Source organism: Triturus cristatus, chromosome 8 (assembly GCF_964204655.1).
Source record: "Triturus cristatus chromosome 8, aTriCri1.1, whole genome shotgun sequence".
In the NCBI taxonomy this organism is placed as follows: Eukaryota; Metazoa; Chordata; class Amphibia; order Caudata; family Salamandridae; genus Triturus; species Triturus cristatus.
Genome location: NC_140591.1, coordinates 1168199001 through 1168224576, shown reverse-complemented (window position 1 = coordinate 1168224576; position 25576 = coordinate 1168199001). Strand labels below are relative to the sequence as shown.

The following is a 25576-nucleotide window of genomic DNA, read 5'->3' as shown; positions in this document are numbered from 1 at the left end:
TTATCTGCTTGAACTTCCAGTATGCTAATTGGCATTAACCTACTGGCTGATGGCCCTTCCATTGATTCCCCTTAACGAGGTGTGAAACCTGTAACCAGAGTGGAAAAAATGGCCTAGGACTTTGGGCAGCAACCCTGCGTGTGAGGTTGGTGACACATCAACTCAGGAAGGAAAACTGGGTGAGGGTTCAGGAACTTCATTAACTTGAAAGGGACCACGGTGAGGCCTGATTATTCATATTTAAGTGTAAAGGGAGACCTGGGAAGGGAAGACTTTTGTCTCATGAGCTCTCTGTAGACAGGTTGGCACCAGCCCAGTGGTAGGGAGAGCTGGTCTCAAAACCAGTTTTGTGTAGCTGAGGATGAGACTGCACATTTCCCTAAACACATCCTCGGCAGACACAAAAGCTCGATCTAGGGGCAGAAAGATTCTGCCATACTGAACTGTCTCAGAATAGTGCACTATGGTATTGTTTGCAGTTAGGCATGCAGAATGTCTTGCAAAAGCTAGAAGATTTCTCCTTGGGAACTTTTTCTTCATTGGTTAGGGTGTGTCGATGAATCACCTACTCCCAATGGCTATTAAACTTCACCTAGAGCTCCTCTCTTTGGGCCAGCGGAAGAAACATGGAAGACTGGATTTGCTGCCTGACGCGTGTGTGCGGACCTGAAGGGCTGGACATGTTCCCCCATGTAACTAGGACTGAGAAGTGGACGCCTAGGGTCAGTTAGCTGACCTACGGTGTGGCTAAAGGGACACAAGCTACAAGATTTCTTTTTCCTAAAGTGCAACTTGACCCTGTGGGTAGCGTTTGCTGTAGTGAGACCTGATCCTAAGTGCTGTCTTTAAGATCCAGGGAGCCTTAGAATTTACCAAGGGGAGCTGCTCCAGAAACCCTTAAACATTGGAGCTTAAAACATTTCTGGGCTTCCAATACCTCCAGATCATAGGTCTTGCAGAAAAGGTGTCTGATTTCAAAGAGACTTCATCAGACAAACCATCGGACGTGGCCCGCTGGAAGACTTTGAGCTCCATAATAAAGACTAACACCAAAGATAACAAGCATTGGCATAGCCAATAGGTCTCACTTTTGGGACCTTATAAGTATTTAGTTTTGTAACTGTTGCATGGCTAAACACTTATAAGGTCCCAAAGGCGAGACCTATTGGCTATGCCAATGCTTGTTTTCTTTCTAATCGCGGCACAGGTGCTTTACTTTTAACATTAAAAGTAAAGCGCCAGTGCCACAATTATAGCAAAGGTAAAGAAATAGATGTTTGTCTCTATTTTTTTTACTTTTGCTATAAACGCGGCACCGATGCTTTACTTTTAATGTTAAAAGTAAAGCACCGGTGCCACGATTAGCAAGCTAAAAATGCTACCGCCGGCCACAGCTTGCAGTGCATGTGCGCGAGTGGTGCGCGCGCAGCAGTAATCACGCCATATGGCGCCTCTGCTGAAGCGTACATGCACTGCAAGCTGTAGCCGGCGGTAGCATTCTTTAAAGCCCTTACTAAAGTCTCTCCGAGCAGTGCATGCGCGCTGACTCAGCGAGACCTAAAAATCTTTTAAGTGCGAAGGTGCAAAAAGTATATGCATGAAGCAAAGACTTTGAAGGGCGTCAAGTTTCAATTTCTCCTGCTTTGAGCTTTTTCTAACAAATCCAACGGCTTCAGCAGGACCTCTTCCAGCAGCTGTCCGGCTTCAAGAGGACTTTAGTGGATACAGCCTGCAACCTTGCATAGCCTGAAGATTTCCATTTCCATTTTAGAAACATAGTCAGAAGGAAAAATCTTTGACCAGAACAAACCCACTTGCGGTATCCGACCAGCACTTCATTGGGGTCAGCCTAGATCCCGGTCAACCTTGAACAGTGACTGACACTTTATCTTTTCTCTGTTTTGGGAGCTTTTTGCCCTACATTTTTAAAAATTCATATCTCCAGTGGCCCTTATTAGATTTTTGTCATTTGGGTGTAATTGTATTCATTAAATTGTTCTCTATTTTTCTAAATTGATTGCGGTATTTTTATTGTGTTGTGTTTTGAACTTTCAACTGTTTTGTTGCTAAATACTTTACACATTTTCCTAAGTTAAGCCTGTCTGCTCTGTGCCACACCTGCCAGAGGTTTGAGACCAGGTTTAAATGATTTAAACTTTGTTTTACCCTTGTGAGTCCCCGATCATGTATGTCAAATCTGGAACTGGTGAGTCCATTTAGGCACCACGGTCAATCAGTGCTCTGTTCCGAGATTATTACAAAGTCCTATACAGTGCACCACCGCCTGTACTGCCAGAAGACCAGAAGGCCTTTTTGGGTGCACTACAACTCTGAGTCTTGGATCAGCAGACGAGGGAGGCATTGGGAGGACGAGTGACAATACAGGAAATTCACGCAGCTATTAAAAGTATGGCCACAGGTAAAACCCCGGGTCCGGACGGCTTCCCTGCAGAATTCTACTTGGCGTATGTCTCAAAGCTGGCCCCTCGGCTGGAGACCTTATACTCGTAGTCTTTGAGACTGGGGTGGCTACCCAAATCCACGCGAGATGCAGTTGTAATCCCACTCCCCAAAACGAGTGCTCAGGGGGCCTGCGCAGCAGACTTCTGCCCACTCTCTAGGCTCAACATGGATTTTAAACTACTTAGCAAGATCATGGTGCTTCGCCTGCTCCGCATATGCCTCCTCTAATCCATGTTGATCAAAATAAGTTTATCCCATCCTGGAATACCTCATTTAACCTACTCAGGCTATACTCCATACTATACCACCAAGAGGTACAGTCCTCTCCACAGGCGGCCTTTTTGTCGATAAATCTGGAAAAGTCCTTCAACACCATACAGTGGGCCTATCTGTTTGAGGTCATGGAGAGAACTGGCCTTGGAGGTGGTTGGATTAGGTGGGTGAAACTACTTTATCCCTTTCAGTGCTCATGACGGAATGGTTCCTTCATGAGCACAAGTGCTGCTGTGCTCATGACGGAACCATTCCGTCATGAGCACATGCTCAGAGAATCCCTCAGCTGCAGGCAGCAGAGGGATTTCCCTTTTTTTTGTTTTTGCCTGGGGAGGTGGGGAAGAGCTCCCCCAACCTCCCCAGGCCTATGTTTAGATTTTGTTGCAATGACGATCGCGCACGTGGCACGCTAGCGTCATTGAAACAAGAACGAAACTGAAACTTAGTTTCAGTTTCAGTGTTCGTGGGGCTATCTCAGCCCCCCGAGCACCGAAACACTTGTGAGAGGTATCGTTGGAAAGGGGAGAATCTCCCCTGTCCAATGTTACCCTTCCGTAGTGGATCCCTGCTTGGGGATCACCCCAAGAGGGCGATCCCCAATCAGCGATCCACCCACTAGCACCAGGGAGGGGGAGTGCCCCTTGGGCAAGGGCCTTTGCTCCCCCCATGTTTTTTTAGCCACATTCAGTCGTTCTGCCCCCCCTGGGGGGCAGGAAGCCCACTAGAAGCCAGGGATTTTTTTTATTACTACAAAATAGTGGTGGGGGCTGCCCAATATGGGCACGCCATAGCCCCACCACCCATGCACAATTAGTCTTTCTGCCCCCCGGGGGGGGGGGCAGAAAGCCCACTAGAAACCAAGGATTTTTCTTTTTTTATTGACGTTGGGGTGGAGGCTGCCCAAACAAGCATTGAAAATGCAATAGGCCTCGCCTTTTATTAAGTTAAAGCCATTTGCTTTTATGGATGATCCACTTTTGCTATGTTATACTGATAAAATGGAAGCCTTCTAGTTCTGTTATCAGAACTCTGTATTAAATGCCAGCCTTGGTTTTTAGTTAGAGAAGGGGCGCCCTGCATCCTCCAGGGCTATAGCCGCCCGATTATGGCAGTCATTCCCAAGGTGAGCCCTAGGAACGTGCAACAGCCAAAAAGGTTTGCCTGATGCCAGTCATGCACAGAGCGTGTTCAACCACCGCTCACTCTAACCACACGGGGGGCCATACTCACCAGTGCCCCTTTCCTTTCTTCTTCACCCTCTTACCCCTCCCTTCTACAACATCAGGTGACAGGCTGTCACCACCAGGTCTAAATCTATTTAAATTGACTCAAGTTCTAACCAAGCTCAGTCAACTTCAAACATTACAGCCCGCCGCATGCGCCGACTTTCGGAGGATGGGGATATATCTCAGAAGCAGGCAGGAAGTACTCCACATCCAATTAGCAATTGCTCCAATCCTCAGTCATCTTACACATTAGCAGTACCTCCCACTCTCAGACGACTCACAGAATAGGCCCCGGCGCAAAAATAGTTATGTGAACCTGGAAGTGCTCATATTGAAGCTAAATGACATAATAGTTCAAAGAGAGACATTAGGGTTAATTCACGAACGACTTGTGTAGGAAGTGGACAGGTGGTTACCTTAGGAAAGGCGGTCCCCTTATGGTGTATCCCTTCCTTTGAAGACAGCAGCTTCTCCGCAGGGAAAGCAAGAAGCTGAATGGTGCAGTATGGGACATTCAGTGGAACTACAGACAGCCATATTGGCCAGTAGGCGTGGGCAAAGTCAGAATGTCCAATGGAATGCAAGGGGCGGGTCGTGGAGAAGATGGTGGTGGCTCTAATTCTACGAAGAGTCCTGATGCGACGTCTACATTGGCCCCGTTCGCGAGTTTGTGTATGTATATCTCTCTGGTCGTGTCTGTCTGTGGCTGTGTTTGTGCCTGTATGTGCGTCCCTCGTCCTCGGGGTGGGCTACAAAGGAGTATTCCTACAGTGAGGACACGCCTGCCCCCGCCCAGCCTCGCAGACAGCCGCCTGTGTGCCTCGCCGTGCAAGCCTTCTGTGCCTTTATTGAAACCCAGTCTGGGTACAGGACCGACTGAAAGGGCGGGAAACCCCGCAGCTGAGGCAGGGTGGAGGCTGTTTCTGCACTGCCCCTGCAGGGATTGGGTTACAACAGGGGGGATAGGGGCCGGCTCACCTCTCTCTTGATGACATGCATGTCGGCGGCGGGTTGCTCAGCCTGGGGAGGCGAAGTGGCGGCAGTAAGCTGGTGCTGGGTGTCGGCACGGGTCTCCTTCTGGTAGCAGTGGAGTGACTCGGCCTGCTCAGGCGGTGGCGGTGCTATGGCTTCTGTCGCACAGGCTGTCCTTCGGGAACTTGCACCAAATTGAAACAAGCGCGCGCGCCACACTAAAAGTAATAAAAGTAAAAAAAAAAAACAGGGCAGAGTAAAAGGCAAGCGCGGGCCGATCTCTTGTCTTTATGGGGCCATATGTTTGAAACACATGGCCCCATAAAGATAAGAAAAGGCTTTACTACAAACGTAAAGCAACTGAGCCAGTCCAGCTGGGATGGCTCTAAAAGAGAAAAGTGTACGTCACTAGACGGTCTTTTCCAATGGCTGGCATAAACGGTGACGCCAGCCAATGGAAAAGAGGGGCGGGGCTTAAAGCCCACTAGAGAAATCTCCTCAAATCATTAAATCTCGCCAGCGAGACTGCGCATGTCTGCGCAGTCTTACGCCAGGAGAGACCTACAAAGGGCATGGCAATGCCCCCACCGGGAAATTGCAGTAGCCTCCAATCTGAGCAGAAAGCCCACTAGAAACCAGGGATTTTTCTTTTTTTATTGACGTTGGGGTGGGGGCTGCCCAAAAAGGGCATGGCAATGCCCCCCCCAGAGAAATATCAGTCTTTCTGCCCCCCATGGGGGGTATATGGGGGCAGCTAGGCACTTTGCCAAAAAAGGGTCATTTTTCATTGCGAAATTGAGGTCTGTCCACATTGCGTTTTGTGCCATTTCCTGTCGCGGGCATTAGGCCGACCCACAAAAGTGATGTACAATTTTTCTCGGAAGACTTTGGGGAACGTGGGGTGGGTGGAAATTTGTGGATCCACGCAGATTCCAGAACTTTCCACCACAGAAATGTGGGGAAAATGTGTTTTTTTGACAATGTTTTAGGTTTGCAAGGGATTCTGGGTAACAGAACCTGGTGGGAGGCAGTCAAGTCACCCGATCCCGGATTCCCCTGGGTGTCTAGTTTTCAAAAATGTATAGGTTTGCTAGGTTTCCCTAGGTGCCGGCAGAGCTATGGTTCAAAAACTACAGCTAGGCACTGTGCCAAAAAAGGGTCATTTTTCACTGCGAAATTGAGGTGTGTCCACGTTGCCTTTTGCGCCGTTTCCTGTCGCGGGCACTAGGCCGAACCACACAAGTGAGGTACAATTTTTCTCGGTAGACTTTAGGGAACGCGGGGTGGGTGGAAATTTGTGGATTCACGCGGATTCCAGAACTTTCCACCACAGAAATGTGGGGAAAATGTGTTTTTTGGACAATATTTTAGGTTTGGAAGGGATTCTGGGTAACAGAACCTGGTGGGAGGCAGTCAAGTCACCCCATCTAGCTAGGGTTCAAAAACTACGGCTAGGCACTTTGCAAACAAAGGGTAATTTTTCATTGTGAAAATGTGGTGTACTCATGTTGGGTTTTGAGCCATTTCCTGTCGTGGGCACTATGCCTACCCACACAAGTGAGGTACCATTTTGATCGGGAGACTTAAGTAATTCAGATTTGTAAAGCAACTGTTATTACCTATTGACTTTCGATGCATTTCTGCCTTCCTAATGAAAGACATTGTGTAAAAAAGAAGTCATTTTGAAAAATGACCGATAATTCTCAAGCTAGTATGAGTATTTCCAATTTCGAAAATGTGCAAATATCTACTGTTTCTAAACTCTATAATTTGTTCCCTTTTCAGAAATACATAGGTGTCTTTCATACCGGTTTTTCCATGTATACATTTTCCCACAATAATTGCTATATAGCGGGTACATAATAAAAAGCCATTGCAAATTGCTGCTCAGTTTTTGACTCTGGGTTCGTCGGGTTCTTGGTAAACCTACAAGTCCTTTACATCCCCACATCCAGAAAGGTCCAGCGGTTGTAACGGTATATTGCTTTCAAAGAGCTGCCATAATTAGAAGAAGTTACAGGTGAAAACGTTGACACAAAAGTCTGTTTTTTTCAACTAATTTTCCATTTTTCCTATATTTAACTGTTAGTTTCTATAAAGAAACTTTGAAGGATCTACACAAATGACCCCTTGCTGAATTCAGGATTTTGTCTGCTTTTTTAAAATGTATAGCTTTCCAGGATCCATTATTGCTTTCATACCCATTTCTACCATTAACTGGAAGGAGGTTGAAAGCACAAAAAATAGCAGAAATAGGTGATTTCAGCCCCACAAACCCTTTTTTGATACAATTTGCAGGGAAAAACCCAGACGCTTTCATTTGCAGCCCTTTTTCCCATTTTTCCCCCCAAAAAACAAAATTTAGCTGTATTTTGGCAAAATTTTGGGACCCTTCCAGGAGAATCCACAAACCCTGGGTACCTTTAGAATCCCCATGATGTTGGAAGAAAAGTATGCAAATTTGGTGTGGATACCTTATGTAGTCAAAAGGTTACCGGGGTCTAAGCGCTCACTACCCCAAATAGCCAAAAAAATGCTTAGCACGGGGGGAAAAGGCCTAGCAGCAAAGGGGTTATGAGAACACCATGGTGCGAGTTAAGGCTGGCAGAATGGTATCCTCACAATATCGGATTTTCCAAAGGCACCAGGCAGGGCTGTGCTCTATCCCCGCTCTTGTTCGCTCTAGCTATCATGCCCTTGGCTGAGTTGTTTATAGAAGGGAGAGTGGGCATGGGACTGACTGTGAGAAGTCAAGAGCATATACGTTGACGATCAAATGATTTACCTGACTGATGCCATGGCGGGTTCTACTGCAGCCCTGGGCCTCATGGGGGAATTTAACTACCTCTCTGGTTTGAGGGTTAATAGAAATAATACTTACTTGTTCCCTGTGCCCTCGAATTTCTCCTGCACCCTAGAGCTCTCTGCAGACTTCAACTTGGCACAGACCACCTTCAGATACTTGGGTATCTTTCATTCACTCGAAGACTTACGGAATGGTAATCTCAGGAAGACACTCAGATCTCTAATCCTGCTTTCCTTTCTAGTGCTCTCTATGACTGCCATTCATGGCTCGGGTCTCCCTGTCTAAAATGGTCATAACCTCCGGGTGACAGTGCCTTCCTGCTGGTTTCGCCAGCTAGATATTTTGTTACGGGACTTGATCTGGGATATGGGACAATGGAGGGTGTCCATGGAGATACTGCAGTGCCGCGTGGCGAGGGCGGCCTGGGAGCACCAAACTTCGAATTATACTTCCTGGCCTCCCAAATACAGTGGGTTGTGTAGTGGCTGGACAGGCTGGGGCTGGAGGAGGCAGGACTGGCGGAATCCACTGCCCACACCAGCTTACTGTTGGCAAAACTGCTCAACCCGGCGGTTGAGATCCCATACCAGACTCTATTACTGACAACTACATTGCAGTGCTGGAAGCGCTGCATGGACGAGGGGGATTCCCCTGTATGCGCCGGTCCTGCCCTTGGTCGGTCTACCACACGGGGACCCATTGACGATTTTCACAACTGAACAACTGTCAGCCTGGACGGATGTAGGGCTGGAGACAGTAGGGGACTGTTACCAACAAAAACACCCTCGTCCTTTTTGAGGAACTAGTTACAGGCTCTGGCCTACTAGCTGGTCAATTCCTCCAGTATGAGGCCCTGGTCTGCATGTTCAAGAGACTTTGGGGAAGGGTCCACGAGGAACTCACAACGCTTGCGTTGCTGCAATTTTTGCTCAGCCTTGGCACGACGAAGCACTTGGTGAAGTGGTTCTATAGCTCGTTGTCAGAGAGGACTTGCAAACCTTTGTCAAAGTTGCGCCGGCGGTGGGACACAGCTTTGGATAGGGACATCTCTGACTCATAATGGAATAGAGTTTTGGCTTACCCTAAGAGTGTCTCAAGAAACACAAGATTAAAATACACACAGTTTAATTACTTACATATGACCCACATGACACCCCACAAAAAAAAATCCAAGTTGTCTATGTTGGTGGATCCCGCTGTTGCCCAAGTTGCAATTATAGTGATGCAGATTTTGTACACATGACCTGGGCATGCACCACATTGCGTCGGTTCTGGAACAAGGTATTTGTGGGGGTGGGTGCCGCATTGGGACGCACACTTGACTCCCCTGTTGAGGTCTGTCTCCTGGTACTTTTTCCTCGACCACCCAAATGAAACATTGGGGACAGGTTTATTGATCTTGCCTTGGTACTGGCCAGGAGGAGGATAGCAATAGCCTGTATGTCCATTGGTGGGCCCGTGGTGGGAACCGAGGTGAGAGATGTGACTCAATGGGCTGGGGCAGAGGGATTGGTCCTACTTAGACAGGTATAATGGGGGTTGCGCCGGCGCCCCATAGCGGAGCAGTGGAGGGAGGTCCTCGATGCCTGGGAGCACCCGGAGCGCGATTTCGTTGATGATGCAGGGGTCAGGGTAAGATCTGGGCAGACGAGGGCACACACTTATAGATGAGGAGACTGGTATGAGGAAAGACTCCTGTTGAAGATCCTGAGAAATTTGGCACACCTTTAAATTAGAATTGGGTATGGAAATCATCTACCCACCTAGCCGCACCCCCACACACAAACATGATCAGGGTGGAAAAGCTTTAAGTCAAGCATACTGCTGAGACAAGACCCCGGACCCCGCCCGCCCCATACACTGGGCCCACTCATGTCATTTCTAGATCATCAGATTATTTTGGCCACCCTGCACTACTTAGTTGAAAGTTAACTTGGGTAAGTTCCTTACAGTAGGCATCCCCTCAGAAGCTCCTTCCCAAACAAGGTTGGAACTTGTTAAAAACGTAGATACACAAAGACTGGATAGCACATTGCATTGGCGCACTCCCCAACGGTTAACCTACAGATAACGGGCTCCACTGGTGCTCCATGCATTGTGTTGGTGCATGTATTGGGGGGCATGAATGTACACAAGATGCTCGAAGATGTCTATTATTTATACACTAGGTTGTGCTTGGAAGGGTGTTGTATGCAATGCTGTAACTGTACATGTCTAACTGCTATCATGCCGAATGCCAATATAAATATGTTTAAAATAAACAATACAAAAAACTGTGTTTTACCCTGACAAGTATGTAGACTTATTCCTTGTGGTGGACTGACACCCACCCCAATTATTAACCCACTTCCTTACCAGGTCACTGTGTATCCTCTTGTGCTGTTATGAATTCAGATGTCTTTCAACCACCGACATTATTTAGTATCAGTTTGTGGATTGTATGGTTAAAGCACTTCCTCGGAGACTTCTGTATGATGGAAGCCCTTACATAAATAAGAAAGTCAGTGATCAAAGAATTTGCTATGATGAAGTAATGACTATCAAGATGAATTCCTAAGTTTGTCCGGCTGGTATTGAGGGAAGGAGTCTACTGATATTATATGCTGGAATAGTATTTAATTGTGATTTTTTCTGTCTTCTTTGAAGAGATGGGTTTAATGTCCGAATTCCACTGCCAGGCGTCTTGTTTGACACCTTGCCAAGAGAGATTCAGAGTGGCATGCTTCTGAGAGTTCAGCCTGTTCTCTTCAACGTGGGGATCAATGAACAGCAGACCTTAGCAGAAAAGTATGTATTGAGCAAACAGAGATTCATATCGTGGCACTGCCATGAAGTAGCAACTTTAGAATTGTATCCAAAATATTGTTTTGAGATTGTTTAAAAATGTATTATTAACAAAGTTTTTTTCATATTTTAAATGATATTATGTAATCTAGGAAGTGGAAAACAAGGAATTTATAATGCTGTTTCCTAAGAGAAAATATACCATTAAAAATTCTAACAATACATCACCATTTCACCTCACAGGACCAGTGACCTTTTACCTAGTTTTTCATTTCTGTATCTCAGTTTTGTACTCCTTGCATCCCACACTTGTAGATTTCTGCAGAATGCTGTCAGTGTCTAAAAACAAAACCTTTAAGCAGAAGTGACAAAACTGAAAAGTAATACTTTTTTGGTGGATAGTCTAATTTTATTTCCTGTCTCCATCTGACTGTGCTCTTTAGAACAAAAAGATATACTTAAAATATCAAAGGAGATTTTTAATTAATTGAGAAAATATTGTTTTGGTTTTGACTGCCAGTAATGACAGTATGAGCATCTCTGATACTTGTGGACCCAAGATTGTGAAACAGGCACACCGCCACCTCTCTGGCACTTTAGAATCGTTTAGAGTGTTGAATGATCCAATTCATTTGAAGTCATGGAAAACATTGCTACTTTTAAAATGCAGAACTTTATCTTTTTATCATTGTTCAGGTTTGGGGATACATCGTTACAAGAAATCATTAACATGGAGAGTTTAGTGCGGTTAAACTCCTATTATGAGCAGTTCAAAGAAGTCTTACCCGATGACTGTAAGTAGTTATTGACATGTTTATTAAAATAAATTATATTTACTAATAGGTGTTTGTCTTGAAATCATGGAACGTATGCTCTTGCCATGTGGTTCAGTTTTTAATTTGGAAGCTAAGGGGTTTGTTTCGCTTGGTTGTAAAAGACCAGTCTGCCTAAAATTCAAATAGGGCTACTGATTCCACTCTCAAAATTCAGATTGAAGATATATGTTAGTTTCCTAGGGACTGTGCAGAACACAAGTCTTTTCCCTGAAGGAAACAGTGCAGTCCAGAGAAATGCAGACTTCGGCACTTAGTTGCCAACATGCTGGATCTCCTAATTTAAAAGCACTTCCGAAAGAATGAAGTGTCTGTAGCTATGAATCGAGTGGTTTTAAGATTAAAATCTGCTGACCATATTGATGTGGAGTAATCATTCTCCAGTACTTCTTTGACAGGTGGACCTAGAGGAAGCCTTGCCTTGGATACCTTTATGATACATCTCAGAGAGATCTTCCCTACAGCTCTTTGGTTGTGCTGAATGTTCCTACCTTGTATCCATGAGTATCTTGTCATCCTTTAATAGCAGGGTTTTTCTCGGCCAGTGTACTTTAAAAGCAGCAACTCCCAGAAAAGCTCCAGCATTGTTGTCATTGTTAAGCATTTCTTTGAAATATTTTCAAATAGAAAAACATGTAGCTACAAATTCTTACAGTCCTTTTCAGCCCTTTTTTCTCTTACCCTTTTCCCTATTATGCCCTGTCTGCTTACCTCAGAGTTCATTAGAACGTTCCACCACAGACATTTTGTTCTCATTTTATGTCTGTGGGCAAGGTTTGTGGTAAGTAAAATTGCCCTAAAAAAAGTGGATTTCGTCTGTCAGCCATGCTCGAATCTCATCTTCCAAGCATTAAGGCCAAAGCAATACCTTTGCTATCAGAGATACCCATCTAGTGGCTGGATTACAAAGTGTGAAAATGGAAACTCTGGAACCAATCCCAGCTTGCTTGCTTGACTAAGTTGTGTGATCCTAGGCAAACTCTTGGTTGCAGAGCCTTCTTTTTTTTATTAATTATGACGCATCAAAACACCTTCAAAAATGGGATTTCAGGTTGTTCTCTGTACAAACACCTCTCTTGTGTTTGATTTAATAAACTACAGTGTTGCTCTATGTCTAATAAGAATCTAGGTGGCCACATGTAGGTTACACATGACAGTTGAGTTGATAATAGCATTATCATCACAGTGGGGGCAGGAATGTTTCTGATTTCTGTTTAAAAACGATCATTCTTAATAAATACTTTTCGATAGAGAGATATAACATGATGTACTAAGGTGAAACTCTTCAGTGTGTTAAAGAAATATGCTTTTTTAATTTTGAAGATAACTTACCATATTCAAACATAAAGTTTGTTGCATGATTATCAAGCCAAATATTTTCAGGGCTTACCACTTACCCAGACTCTTTGCTCAGCTCTCCCTGTTAATTTGATGGCTCACCCAGTTCTACTCATACCACGCCAATAAGACCTTAAGTCTGTGCAAGCACTTTTACTGCAGTTACCATAAAAGTTTTTACTTTCAACGTAGAGTACCACAAGAAACTGAACTCTGTCTTTGCAACTTGCGGAGTCACAGTCAAAGAATAGGGAAAATAAAGGAAAGAAAACTTAGACTAGTTGAGCATTGACGTGGTTTCTTATGGGTTATTTTAGTTATGTGTTATGTTTTTTGTAGTTTATTTTTTTCTCCTGCGCCCATGCAGTAGTTCGTACTGGCACTTGGTGTCTCTTTGATACAGGATATTCCTTTTATTCCATTTGGATCCCCTGCCTCCATCTAAGACTCTCTGCAACATTACCTTGTATGCCATTTTAATACATTCTCTTTTGTTATTGAACATTTACTTATTTATATTGACCAAAATGACAGCAGCCAGTATGTCCCAACCCCAACCTTTCCAAAATTAGTTAGGGGGACCACGTTTACCATGAAAACACTGGGTTCAAGTTTTTGAGTTGTACATGATTGCAGTTAGTGTGGAGAAGTTGTCCCCTCTGAGAAAACAGAAAACATCATGTTTTACTGCATAGCTTGGGGTAGATGAATGTAAAGTGTACAAAAACCTCCCTGAGCCTGTGTAAGACAAGGGAGCGGAGGAACCAAGAGAGATATTTAAAGCTACATTTAAAAAATCAGAAGATAATGTTGATAGGAGAATCAATGTAGCGGTAGAGCAACTTAAATCTTTTGGGAGAATGCAAACAAAAAGCATCAAGTTGTATTATCATGTTAAAGGCAATGCTTGTCAGTTTGGTGGACTCTATGACTGCCTTATTAGGTACCAGTTTGTCAGATGTACAAAAACAACCCTGGTATGCAGAAAAAAAACAGGCCTGAAGAAAGCAATAGTGATACCTGAGGGAATCAAATACACAGTGGATGGTGCCAAGGAAAATTAAGATGTAATTGAAGCAACAGATTTGCACAATAAAACAAGATGCATCTCCTACCTAGCAGCGAAGATATATAGCGAGCTGCCCTATCATCTGCGGACCTCCCCATCTCTTGCAGCGTTCTGAAAGTTCCTGAAGACCTGGCTATTCGGCTAATGAGCTTGACCCTGCCAGCGCTCTACAAATTTACTGATTGATTTAAGATATTTGCTGCATTGCAGACAAAGTATCCACAAGTAATCACAAGTCTTATTTGTAGAGTTTGCAAATGTAATGTAAATGTTTTAGTTATGGTAATGTATGCCATCTAGCAAACAGTCCAGCCTTTTTTAGCGAAAACCCTGTGTATATGTGTGTGTTTGTGTGTGTAGGAAATGTGGAAAGAAAGGGCATTTCACTCTGGCCTGTTGAGGAGTTCAGGCCAAGTAAGTAAACACCATCAAATGCTTAGAAGAAAAGGACAAATGAGATGGTTTTCAAAATCAAAGATAAGGGCAAAGAGCTGAACCCTCTAAAGGGAAAATAACTTTAAATTGTAGCACTGTTAGTGTCCTCTACACCGTGGTTGACAAAGAAATGCTTGTCTAAATCTTTTTGAAAACAAAACCAATTATTTTTATTTCTCCTGACGCCCATCTAGAGGGACTCAAATACATCATAATTACATCAAGAATTGAGAAAATTGAATGATCTGAATTGCTTTCTCCTATTGTTTTAGGTACCAAGGCAGGTGGGGGCATTTGCGTTGTTTTGAGAGTCCTAAGTGCTAGAATATGGGTGGACAATTATTTCCTGCCCAACACTGCTAAAATATTTGGGGCCACATGTATCAGACAATTTTGTATTTGCAAACTGTGCGGATTGGTAATTTTGGCTGTTTGCGAATGCAAAATAGCCTTTCAATATGTATGAAAGGCCTTGTAATCGCAATTTTAGGTAATCTCCATTTTTTGCGATTACCTAAAATTGTAAATGCAAATAGGGAATCGCAATTTGTGATTCTGTAAGCACATGTACCAAGCATTTTCTAAATGCAAACTTTGCATTTAGGAAATGCTATTACAGTTGACTCCAAGTCAATAGTAACCATGTGCAACTTTTTAAAAATACATAGAAATGCATTTTTTAAAGTGCCATGTAGGGCACACATGCCCCCTAGGGCATGTGTGCGCTTTACATGTGCACATTTGTTTTGGGGTGCTCAGAGGGGACTGAGGCCCCCCGGCACCCTTGGTTTTGCATTACCTAATTTGCAATTACTAATTAGGTAACCACAAATTGGCTAATGCAAAACCATTCGCACCTATGAACCTTTAAGCCTATAGGAACACACGGAGTAGTAGTACCTAATAGTGATTCCCCAATTGTGAATCTATTGAATTCGCTATTTGGTAATTGCTATTTTCCTACATGCCATTTTGCATTCCTTAAATAACGATTACCTAAAATTTGCTTTTTAAGGAATGTAAAATAGATTTTTGATACATGTAGCCCTAAGTAACATGTGGAGAGCCTCAGGCTTTCGCATATTAAATCTATCCTTGGGTTATTAGAAGATAGCCTTACTTGCAAACTCAAGGCCTTCCCTCATTTATATCTCCTTTAGGAGCCTTTATATTCAAGAGGATTTCTTACGGTTGGCTCTCATGGCATCTTTTCCAGTTTATTTTGCAGAAGGACTCCCAAAAATCTTGTTCTTTCAGGACGATATTCAGATCTACAATGGTGACACGGAACAACACAACGGAACAACACACTGAACTTTTTAGGCGGGTGGAGAAACTCAGGGCTAACAGTTAAAATAAAAATAAGTGTCAACTAGATATTGAATCCACAACCTACTTAGGGAACACACCCCTTGTAAGGATGGAGTAAGACCAAATGTTGACCGAGTTGTGACGGTCAAAGAAGCACCTTCTGCTGAAATCAAAGAGGAGCTCAAATCCTTCCTGGGTTTATAAGAATACTACTCTGAATTTGTTACCAACTTCACCACGGTCATGGGACCTTTAGGAGCTCTCTTCCAAAAAGGGGTTGCATATGGTCTAATAGTTCCCAGAAAGCTTTTGAGAAAATCAAACAAATCTGAGAGGCCCCCACACTAGGAAGGTTTCACACATCTGGACACACTGTTCTCATACTAAGGCACTAATGCAAGTAGTAACTGTCTAGACATGGCCCTATTGCAGTTAGCTGAAGGAAAGCATAATCGCTTTTGCCTCAAAGTCTTTGAAGGGTGCCAATAAGAACTAAACAGTGGTGAAAGGTGAAGCACTGGCACTAAATGCCACTTGAAGTTTCCACTCTGGGGCATCACGTTTGTAGTGCACACACCACAAACCCTTACTTTTAACTTTTACCAGCATGGGATTATAGCACAACCCCCCCCCCCCCGATGTGGCTAGGGGATTTCTTGATCTAGAATTTTATAGTTTTTATTTCATGATAGAGTGCCTACTTGGGCTTAGGCTTCTAGCAGCTGACTGCCTTTCTCATATGCCGGAGTTTGCTTTAGGTGATACAGTCAATGGTGTTGGTGAAGTTGTGCTTTCTCTTGTGCGACAAGGGATCAATGTGAAGGAATGGGAAAATGGTTCATCTACAGACACTATGTTTAAAACTGTTAAAAAATGAGTGTGTAGTGGATGCCAACTGACCTTTTAGGTATGTAAGACATTAAATTAACCTTACAGGTGGGAAATTGTTTCGTTGCAGAAGGTTAATACCACCTGGAACATTAAGGAACAAAATGTAGAATTAGGCCATGAGGGACACATAGGAAAGAGCTTTAAAAAAATAGGCTTAAAGTGCAGTATTTGTGGCAAGTATGGATTCTTAAGCTGAACTGAAAACAATGTACTTCAGATAGCCTGTGGCAAAGTAAATGTGGCCTAGAATTCCTCGCTAACAAATCTTGAAGTAAGGTGGCACTAGACATCATTGGAACTTTGAGTGGGGTTGGGATTTATGCTCTGGTGCTTGTTGATTATCACACAAGATGGGCAGGTACCACGTTGATCTCCCAAAACATGACAATGACTTGATACATTTCTAAATAGAGGTATGTGCTGATTAAGGGATTCCTGAAGAGTTTATCATCAACACTGGGGTCCATTTGACATCAGATAGCATGTGAAGGTCTTCCTACAAGAAATGTTGGTAAGACACCCTAGACTTGATTAATACTATCTGAAAGTAAGTGGCCTGGTACAAAGTATAACCAGGATGGTCAAAAGGTGTTGGCAGTTGATATATGTGAACAGAAGTCTAGAAAATAAATGCCATTTTAGAGGTGATCTGGGCTACTGCACTACTACCAACTCCATCACGTGGTTTCTCCATTTTATCCCCCTAAAGAATATGAACGCAGGCACCAAGTTCATTCCAGCCTGGCTTGACAGTCAGGCGACTGCTAAACTAGATAGGGCCTACATAGGTGAAAGAGGGAAGGTGAATCAGAGAAAATATGCATACTGCAACCAGTTTAAAGTGTGTAAAAAAGTGCAGTGGAAGGATGCGGATGGGGTCTGAGACTAGAAACAAGGGCTCTTCTATAATAAATATTTTAATATTTCAATATTTCTTAACCATTTAAAATTGTTTGAAGTGAAGAAAAGTGTGGTGAAATTAAATAACAGCTAATTGTGGGCAAATGGATAATTCAATAGCTTCATAGCAACTGCCAGAGTCATAATTGATAAGAACAAACTGGGTCCCTAAGATACCACAGAGCAGGATGTCTGAAAAAAAAAACCCAGCTGGCAACAAGATTTTGGGCCTTATTACGATGGCGGTCAGTCAAACTGCCGACCGTCTTCATTTCGGGCAGGAACCGTCCAATAATGAGTCAACAGTCCTACCTGCCCTATTAGGATACGACCACCGTGCAGGCAGTCTTAAAATGCTTTTTTCTACTGCGGCTTGTGCTGCAGCCCAGGAAAAAGGCTGTAGCACAAGCCGCAGTAGGTACTCTGTAAACATCCATGAACCGTGTGCCAGGCACCCTATTGTGCCTGGCATAGGGATGTTTGGAGGGGCACTACATGTGCCCTCTAGGCCACTGGGCAATGGCCCGCGGGGGCCCTGTATTGGGCCCCTAAAGTCTTTTTCCGTCTACCTATTCATAGCAGTTGGAAAGGGCCATCCTAATCCCTACGGCTGTACCTGCGCAGGCACTGCTTCCATTGTAGTAATGGGAGTCCGACCGCTGCCCTGGCGGGATCTTGAATCTTGTCGGAAGCGGCAGTTTATACCCCCCGACATTATTGCTCCAACTGCCTTCCTCTTAATGCAGCCATCAGACTGATACCCGGAACATCATAATACGGGAATTTGTATAAAGACTTCTGTGGAAAACGCTTGCCAACCTTGTATGTTTTTTGTGGCCTGCATTCTCTGAACTTTGCATATTTCCATGTGTGTAGGGTACCTTAGGACTATTACATGTCACACTATTTTTAAATGTAGCCTTTCTCTGGGGTCCTGTTATATTCTCTCATTGTAATCATGCCCACATATTCTTCCAGGCCTGTAAAGCCCGTTCTCCCCATTGTGCTCTGTCTACCTACCTCAGTGTTCCTTAGAACATTCTGGACACAACATTCTGTCACAGTCAGTTGTAGAAGTTGTGGAGACAGTTGATGTCTGCTAGTACTGCCCCTCTTGAGAATGAAAGGTTATTCACCGTTGCTGGGATGGACTTCATTACAACAGTCGCCTTTTTTAATGTGGCCAAAGATCTGTGAGGAAATATGATACCTGGACACTGGTGAAAGATATCTTTCAAGATCAAATAACATGAGGAAGGTAGGAACAAAACTCTTTGCTCTTTTTCAATTTTAGGACTTCCACTTTCACACACCTAAGCCCATTTTACTTAAAACCTAAACCAACGCTGTAAGTAAAAGTGTTGTGATGATTGCCTCAACTGTTTTAGTTGTCTGAAGAACTTGTTATGTTCCTAATGCTTCATGACCTCAAACCTTTTCAAATACACACAGAGTCACAGGCTGTGCACTTGGTTTATTCTGAGTGCTACAGGATGAACGCTGGCTGTTATGTTTTCTGTTGAGTTATGTGTTACTGTTTTTGTCTAATTAACCATTATGTATGGTATTATTGCTAGGCCTGCCTCGATCTCGTAGCCAGACCTGCCTGCCTGAACTTCTGAGATTCCTGGGACAAAATGTTCAAGCTCGGAAGAACAAGAACGTGGACATTCTTTGGCAAGCTGCTGAGGTATTTGGATTCTTGAAAACTTATTTTATTCTGTCACTTTCTTTTCGTTCCAGAAGGGCCAAATATTAGCACTTCATACTCCAGTTTACTTTAAAAAAAATCCCATTTACCATTCCGTCTATAATGTTGAACTTCCAGCAGTCCTGTTTTGGATTATACTCCTAGTTATTCCCTGCCTTTACTGATTCAGTACGTGTACAAGTACAAGATGTTGGAGGAGACAATTCTTTTTAATTTATATTTTCTTTTTGCTAAAACATGATAGTCTCTGAAATACAATGGTCGCTGCAATGAACTTTGCTCAAAGCAATTCGTTCAGCTTGCAGTAGAGTACATCATTTATTTTAGACTACTTGATATAACTTCAGAATTTGAGTAAACAGTATTATTTGGAGTACCTTGTAGAACAGTTGCATGAGTGGTTATTCAGGCTAGCCTTTGAAGTGGCAAGGTGGAGGAGGCCCTTCCCCTTGTATTTCCACGTTCATTGCTGGAGATTATGAGTTAGAGCTGGATTCAACTGTTTCAACATATTTGAAGCATCTGGTGCCAAGAGAAGTTGGGGCGTTTTGGTCTGGACAGTATGTGGAGAGGCAACGACTTAGGAGTTACCGGGCAAAAGTTTGTAGCCTTAGTATAAACCAGTTTTCTCCCCCTACCGTGGCTAAAGAGAAGGGCGGGTATTTTGCAACGGTGGTGAGGAGGGTGGGGATGTCCAAGTGTCACATATGGACATGCCCTTTGATGGCTTCCGTCTCTTCTGATACCAAGTCGATTCAGCACTAGAGCACTTTAAGGACAGCAGGGCTACGTCCAGGTCATTGGACCTTTCCTTGGCTCCTCGCCATCCCCAATCCGCCTTTCGTGGCCACAGAAGGAGCTTCCAGTCATGTCTTTGCCCACCCAGCCACCATGGCGTGCTAGCTTCGCAGCCTCGATGTGGCCAAGGATGTGGTACCCACGGACCTTGGGGGTCTGGCAGCCAGAGGTTGGGCCAGTCCACCACCCTCCCGGCAGCCTCCAAGCCCTTATAGTCTGCCCCCTTATCATTATGGGCACCCAGTAGGCAGCAGGACCCGCCATCATTTGCGCCACTGGCGGTCTATTACATCAGACCATTGGGTTCTACAGAATGTTTGGAGGGGCTAATCTCTCCCCTTTGAGACTCCCCCCCCCCCCCCCCCCCCCCCCCCACCAAAGCCACCTGCATGTGACAGGTTGACGGAGGGTCATCTATCTTTGTTCTGCCATTAAGTGGTGCCTCTCTTGGCCAAGGGAGCCGACACCAGAAGTAGGTTGTGGTTGCCATCTCCGCTACTTTCTAGTACCCAATAAGGACTACGGCCTTTGTCCTATTCCAAGAACTGTGCCTTCAATTTCTTCCCCAGGAAGGAGAAGTTAAAAATGCTCACGCTTGCTCAAGTCTGCCCTGGATGTGGGAGACTGAATGGTAGCGTTGGACTTGCAGGATGCATAATTCAATATTCCAGTCCTGCCTACCCACAGGCATACCTGAGGTGCATGGTGGACCCGAGCACTTTCAGTACGTTTTGCTCCCTTTTGGCCTCACCAGCACCCCTCAGGTGTTCACCAGGGTGATGGCAGTGGTTGCAGATCATCTGCTGAAATCAGTGGTGCCTGACTTCCCCTATCTCGACAACTGGCTGTTGAAGCCAAGCTCACCCTAGCTGTCATCTGCCACCTCCAGACTACAACGGACCTCCTGCATTCGCTGGGTGTCACTATCAACGTGCCAAAGTCACACCTGACTCTCTCTCAGATGTTCCCTTTCATTGGAGCTGTTCTGGACATGGTGCAATTTCAGATGTATCCTCCCGAATAGCGAGGATATGATACCGATGTTTCAGCCTCTTTCCTGGATTTCGGTGAGACTGGCTCTGAGGCTGCTGAGCCTGATGGCCTCCTTCATCCCGCTTGTGACACATGTCCGCTGGCATATGTGGGCTCTGCAATGGGACCCGAAGTTCCAGTGAGCACAGCATCAGGTAAATCTCTCTGACATGGTCCATATCTCGGAGGGAACTGTGCAAGATCTGCAGTGGTGGTTAACAAACCACAGTTGGGTCAGCTGCAGACCCCTCTCCCTTCCTCGGGCACCAGTGACAGATACGTCTCTGCTGGGATGGGGGAGTGGCAACCTGGAGAGGTGGAGATTATAGGCCTCTAGTCTCCGGCTGAACCTGGACTCCACATCAACCTTCTGGAGCTCCGGGCAATCTGGCTTGCATTGAAAGCCTTTCTATCCTCCATCAAGGGAAGGCTAGTGCAGATGTTCACGGACATTACCACAGGCATGTGGTACTGCAACAAACAGGGCATGGTGGGGTCAGGGATCCTTTGTCAAGAGGCCCTGTGTCTCTGGGCATGACTGGAACTGCAGGGCATATCCCTGGTGGTTCAACACCTGGCGCCCTCTCTAAATCCTGGGCGGACTAACTCAGCTGTAGATGCCTAGTGGATCGTGAATGACATCTCCATCTGGAGGTGGTGCAAGGTCTGTTTCAGCAGTGGGGAGAGCCTTGGTTAGATCTGTTCACAACCACTAAGAATTCCCAATGTCAGCAGTTCTGCATGCTGGAGTTTCCAAGGCCGCTCTCGCTCAGAGCTGTTGAGCATGGCCATCAGTCCTCCAATCAGGCTGACCCTTCAGAAGGATCTTCTGTTGCAGAAGCAGGGGAGAGTTCTCCACTCGAACCTGTCAAAAGCTCCGCCTTCTTGCGTGGAGATTGAGTGGCGACATTTGACATCCTTCAACCTTCCGCCCAAAGTCTACAATGTTATTCTGGCAGTCAGGCTTCCCTTCACCAAAATGGTATATGCCTGGCACTGGAGCAATCTTGTGGCATGGTGTGCAGAAAAGCAGATTGACTCCCTTTCTGACCCCTTTTCTCAGGTTCTTCTCTTTATTCTTTCCCTTGCCCAACAGGATTCTACTCTGGGCACCTTAAATGGTTATCTTTTTCGTATTTCAGCTTTTGTATAGTTGCCTGACCCTCTTTAAAATCCCCTATTGTAAATAGGTTCATGAAAGGTTTGCAACATAAGTTCTCTTCCAGGGGATCCTCATCAATAGTCATAAGCACATGAATATTCCAGCCTATGTGCGGGACCCTGGAAACATACAACATAAATGTGGAAACATATATGTAGCTCTATATATATATATATATATATATCTATATATATAAAAACACAATGCAGCCTTCCATAGCAATGCTGAACAATGTTGTAAGAAATTCCCCTGTATATAAATACATTCCAATAAAAGCAGGGAGAAAATGCACATTTGAAAAACTGCTTTAATAAAACAGTAGAAAACATCATCTTACAAGGAAGAATGAGAAAACATTGTCAGCACATAGGCTGCATTGCATAAAAACCTTACTGTAGAAAGCTGAAAAGCTAACCCACAGAAACACACAGATAAACTGGCACCATGCCTTTAAGGCAGCCATGACCCCTAGCTTCCCATCAGGCCTCAGGGGTGACAGTTAGGTCAGTTGTTCTTTCCGGCTCCTTCTGTCAGGACCATGGTTACCCCAGCTCTAACTTTTTTCTGATTTCTGTCAGAAAATACTTCTCTTTTTTTGTCAAAAGCTTTTTACTTCGACGTCTTTTTGTTGTTGGGGTATATCTCTGCTATTTTTGAGAGAGTTGAGCATTATTCTCCAGTCAAAAATGCCCTCTCTATTTGACTCGTGCCCTGCCTGTGGCGAGAAGAAGGCTAAAACAGACTCCCATCCTGTCTGTATTCTCTGCCTTCCTTCTGATCATAATCCAAAGACCTGTCAGCATAGCCAGCTACTGTCCAAAAGAACTCTTAAGAACAGGGAGAGGATTCGCCTCTATGGGCTGGCTGAGAAGAGGAAATCTCATTCAAGAGGCAGGTCTCCAATGAAGAGGAGGAATGAGAGAGCCACTACTCCATCTAGAAGTAAGGTTCCTATCTGCTCTATATCGGCGCCGCAAATGCCTTCATCGGCAACGAAAACGTCGACAAGAAGACCATCGACGTTGGGCTCGCCGTCGAGAGAACACCGGTCGTCGACGAAGACAACAGGTATGTCAGATCCTCTGCCGTCGTCAACCCGGCGGCGATCGGCGTCGAGGGGTAGATCTCTGTTGGTGCGGGCTCGCCCAACGTCGAGGCATGATTCTCCATCGTCGCCAGCGAGGTGGCGTTCGACATCGAGACATGTTCGGCCGTCTCAGGGTCACCAGCGATCGGCGTCGAAGCAAGCGTCTCCGTCGACGTCAACCAGGCGGCAGTCGACGTCGAGACATGTTCGGCCGTCGCAGGGTCACCAGGGATCGGCGGCGAAGCAGGCGTCTCCGTCGACGTCAGACAGGCGATGGTCAACCTCGAGACAGGCCTCGTCACCAGAGGCAAGGCAATCATCACCTCCGTCGTCATCCAAGCGACGTTCGATGTCGAAGACCAGATCCTCGCCGACGTCAAAGGAACATTCGTCGTTGAGGCCCAATGTGAAATACATCAGACGTGGTCTCTGTCAGCGACAAGCAGACGGTCAGCGTCGAGAGAGGGATCGAACAGACACCAGGAAGCGACGTCGAGAAGGATTTCTCCATCCATCCATTCTTCGTTGAGGTCTCCTACACGCTCAACATCGAAGGTGCAATCTGTATATTCCAAGGGTTCGACATCGCATCATACAACATCGAAAGTGAGATCGACGTCGAGGAGACTATCATGATCAAGGGGCTCACCAGTGATGGTGACGTCGAGGCATTCTCCATCGACGTCACATCGCTCATCAAGACGCCGATCTCGTTCCAGAAGTCACAGAGAGTCCTCTCATTCTATCCGGAGCTCACCCGGACAATTGCGACGTCACACAATTCTTCTGTTCACTCACCTGAGCCTCCAAGGTCACCAGGAGGCTCTCCAAGGAGACGGCGATCTCCTTCAATTCATCTTTCGCCCAGATGGCTCCAACCTCTCCATCATCGGCAAACAGTACCAGCGGGTCACGCCCAATGACCTATGGACTATTCCCGTCCTCTGCACAGATCACCCTTACAACGTCTTGTGCAGGAAGTGGACAGGACCCCACTACTCGGACCAGAGAACACAGAGGCAGATCTCCTGAGCGCAGATCGACTCAGAATCAGCGCAAGAGGCGGTGAACACCATCGTGGTCCTCCTCTTCGACGCACTCATCCAAGGGGGACTACTCACCCACCCTCACGGATAGTCCTCCTTCTAGGGTGTCTAGGGAACAGGTTTCATGATGTTCTCTCCAGAGGAGCGCAAAAGCTGGGAATCACCATGTCAGCTTCTCAGACCACCACGTCTATTATTTTTGAGACCCTTCATCAGAGGTCTGCGACTAGACCATTACTACCCTTGGTCGCTGGTATCATTGAGCCGGTAATGGACGTTTTCCTTACTCTATCATCGGTTAAAGCAGCTCCTGCACAAATCTTAAAAAAATATAGAACTGCTGCCTCAGATCCTCTTTTCCTCAAATCGGATCCGCCACCGGACTCTGTCATTGTGGCAGCGGCAAAGAAGACACACGCAGTGGCTTCTTCCTTCTCAGCTCCTCTGGATAAGGAAAGTAGAGCACAAGACTCTTGGGGGAGGAAGGCTTGCGGCTCTGCAGCGTCTTCTCTTCAAGTGTCTAATGCTGCGGCTCTGCTGGGCCATTATGACAGGTCCTTATGGGATTCACTGGAGTGCTTCAAAGAAAAACTCCTGAAGGAGGACCAGCAGGATTTCTCTGAAATTCTCCAGGAGGGTGCACTGGTGGCCAACCAAATAATCAGCACTGCGGTGGATGGGGTGTCTTTGTCGGCTCACTCTTATGCACATGGCGTATGTGTACGAAGATCTTCCTGGTTGCGTCTGACTGTGTTGAAACCAGAGGCGCAACAACGCATCTTAAATCTCCCATTTTCTGGCACCTCACTGTTCGGATCACATGCAGATGAGGAAATGGCTAGAATGAAGGCTGTGTTGGACACCTTGAAATCCGTAGGCCTTGAAAAGAAAAAGGAATTTAGACGATGCTACAGGCCCTACAATCGTAAAAATTACCAACAGAGGGTTCAAACCCCTCAATGGTCACAAAACAAGCAGAACAACTCCCAGTTCCAGGGCCGTTGTTCCTTGATAGGAAGAGGAGGACACCAACAGCAATCCTCTTCCACAACAAAAACTCAAGGGAAGCAATGAGTCTCTGCTTACTCTAGCACCGTTGCACACTCCAGTGGGAGGAAGTATCTCAAACTATAGTCAAATGTGGCGCAACATCACCAACGACCAGTGGGTGCTGAATATACTAGACAATGGTTACGCACTACATTTTTGCGCGTCCCCAAGACAGGTTCCTCCGGTGAAATCCAGTCAGCTACACCTAGATCTCCTACTTCAGGAAGTGTCGACCCTTCTCAGGAAACTGGCCTTAGAAGAGGTCCCTCCTGCACAGAGAGGACAGGGGGTCTACTCAAGATACTTCCTTGTTCAGAACATGGACCAACCGAACAAGTTCAGACTAATTCTAGACCTATGTTCTCTGAACAAGTTCATCAAGAAGGAAA

General features: G+C 45.3%; 1 protein-coding gene across 6 annotated transcripts in view; it reads left to right on the top strand.

Moving 5' to 3' along the window:
* The window catches only part of INPP4A (inositol polyphosphate-4-phosphatase type I A), an 857226-nt gene that overhangs the window by 784140 nt on the left and 47510 nt on the right, over positions 1-25576 (top strand). For all 6 annotated transcript variants that reach the window (XM_085622821.1, XM_085622820.1, XM_085622817.1 and 3 more), the window contains 3 exons: positions 10387-10527; positions 11221-11318; positions 18879-18991. In XM_085622821.1, coding sequence (XP_085478947.1) covers positions 10387-10527; positions 11221-11318; positions 18879-18991 — 352 coding nt within the window. The remainder of the gene's footprint in view (positions 1-10386; positions 10528-11220; positions 11319-18878; positions 18992-25576) is intronic.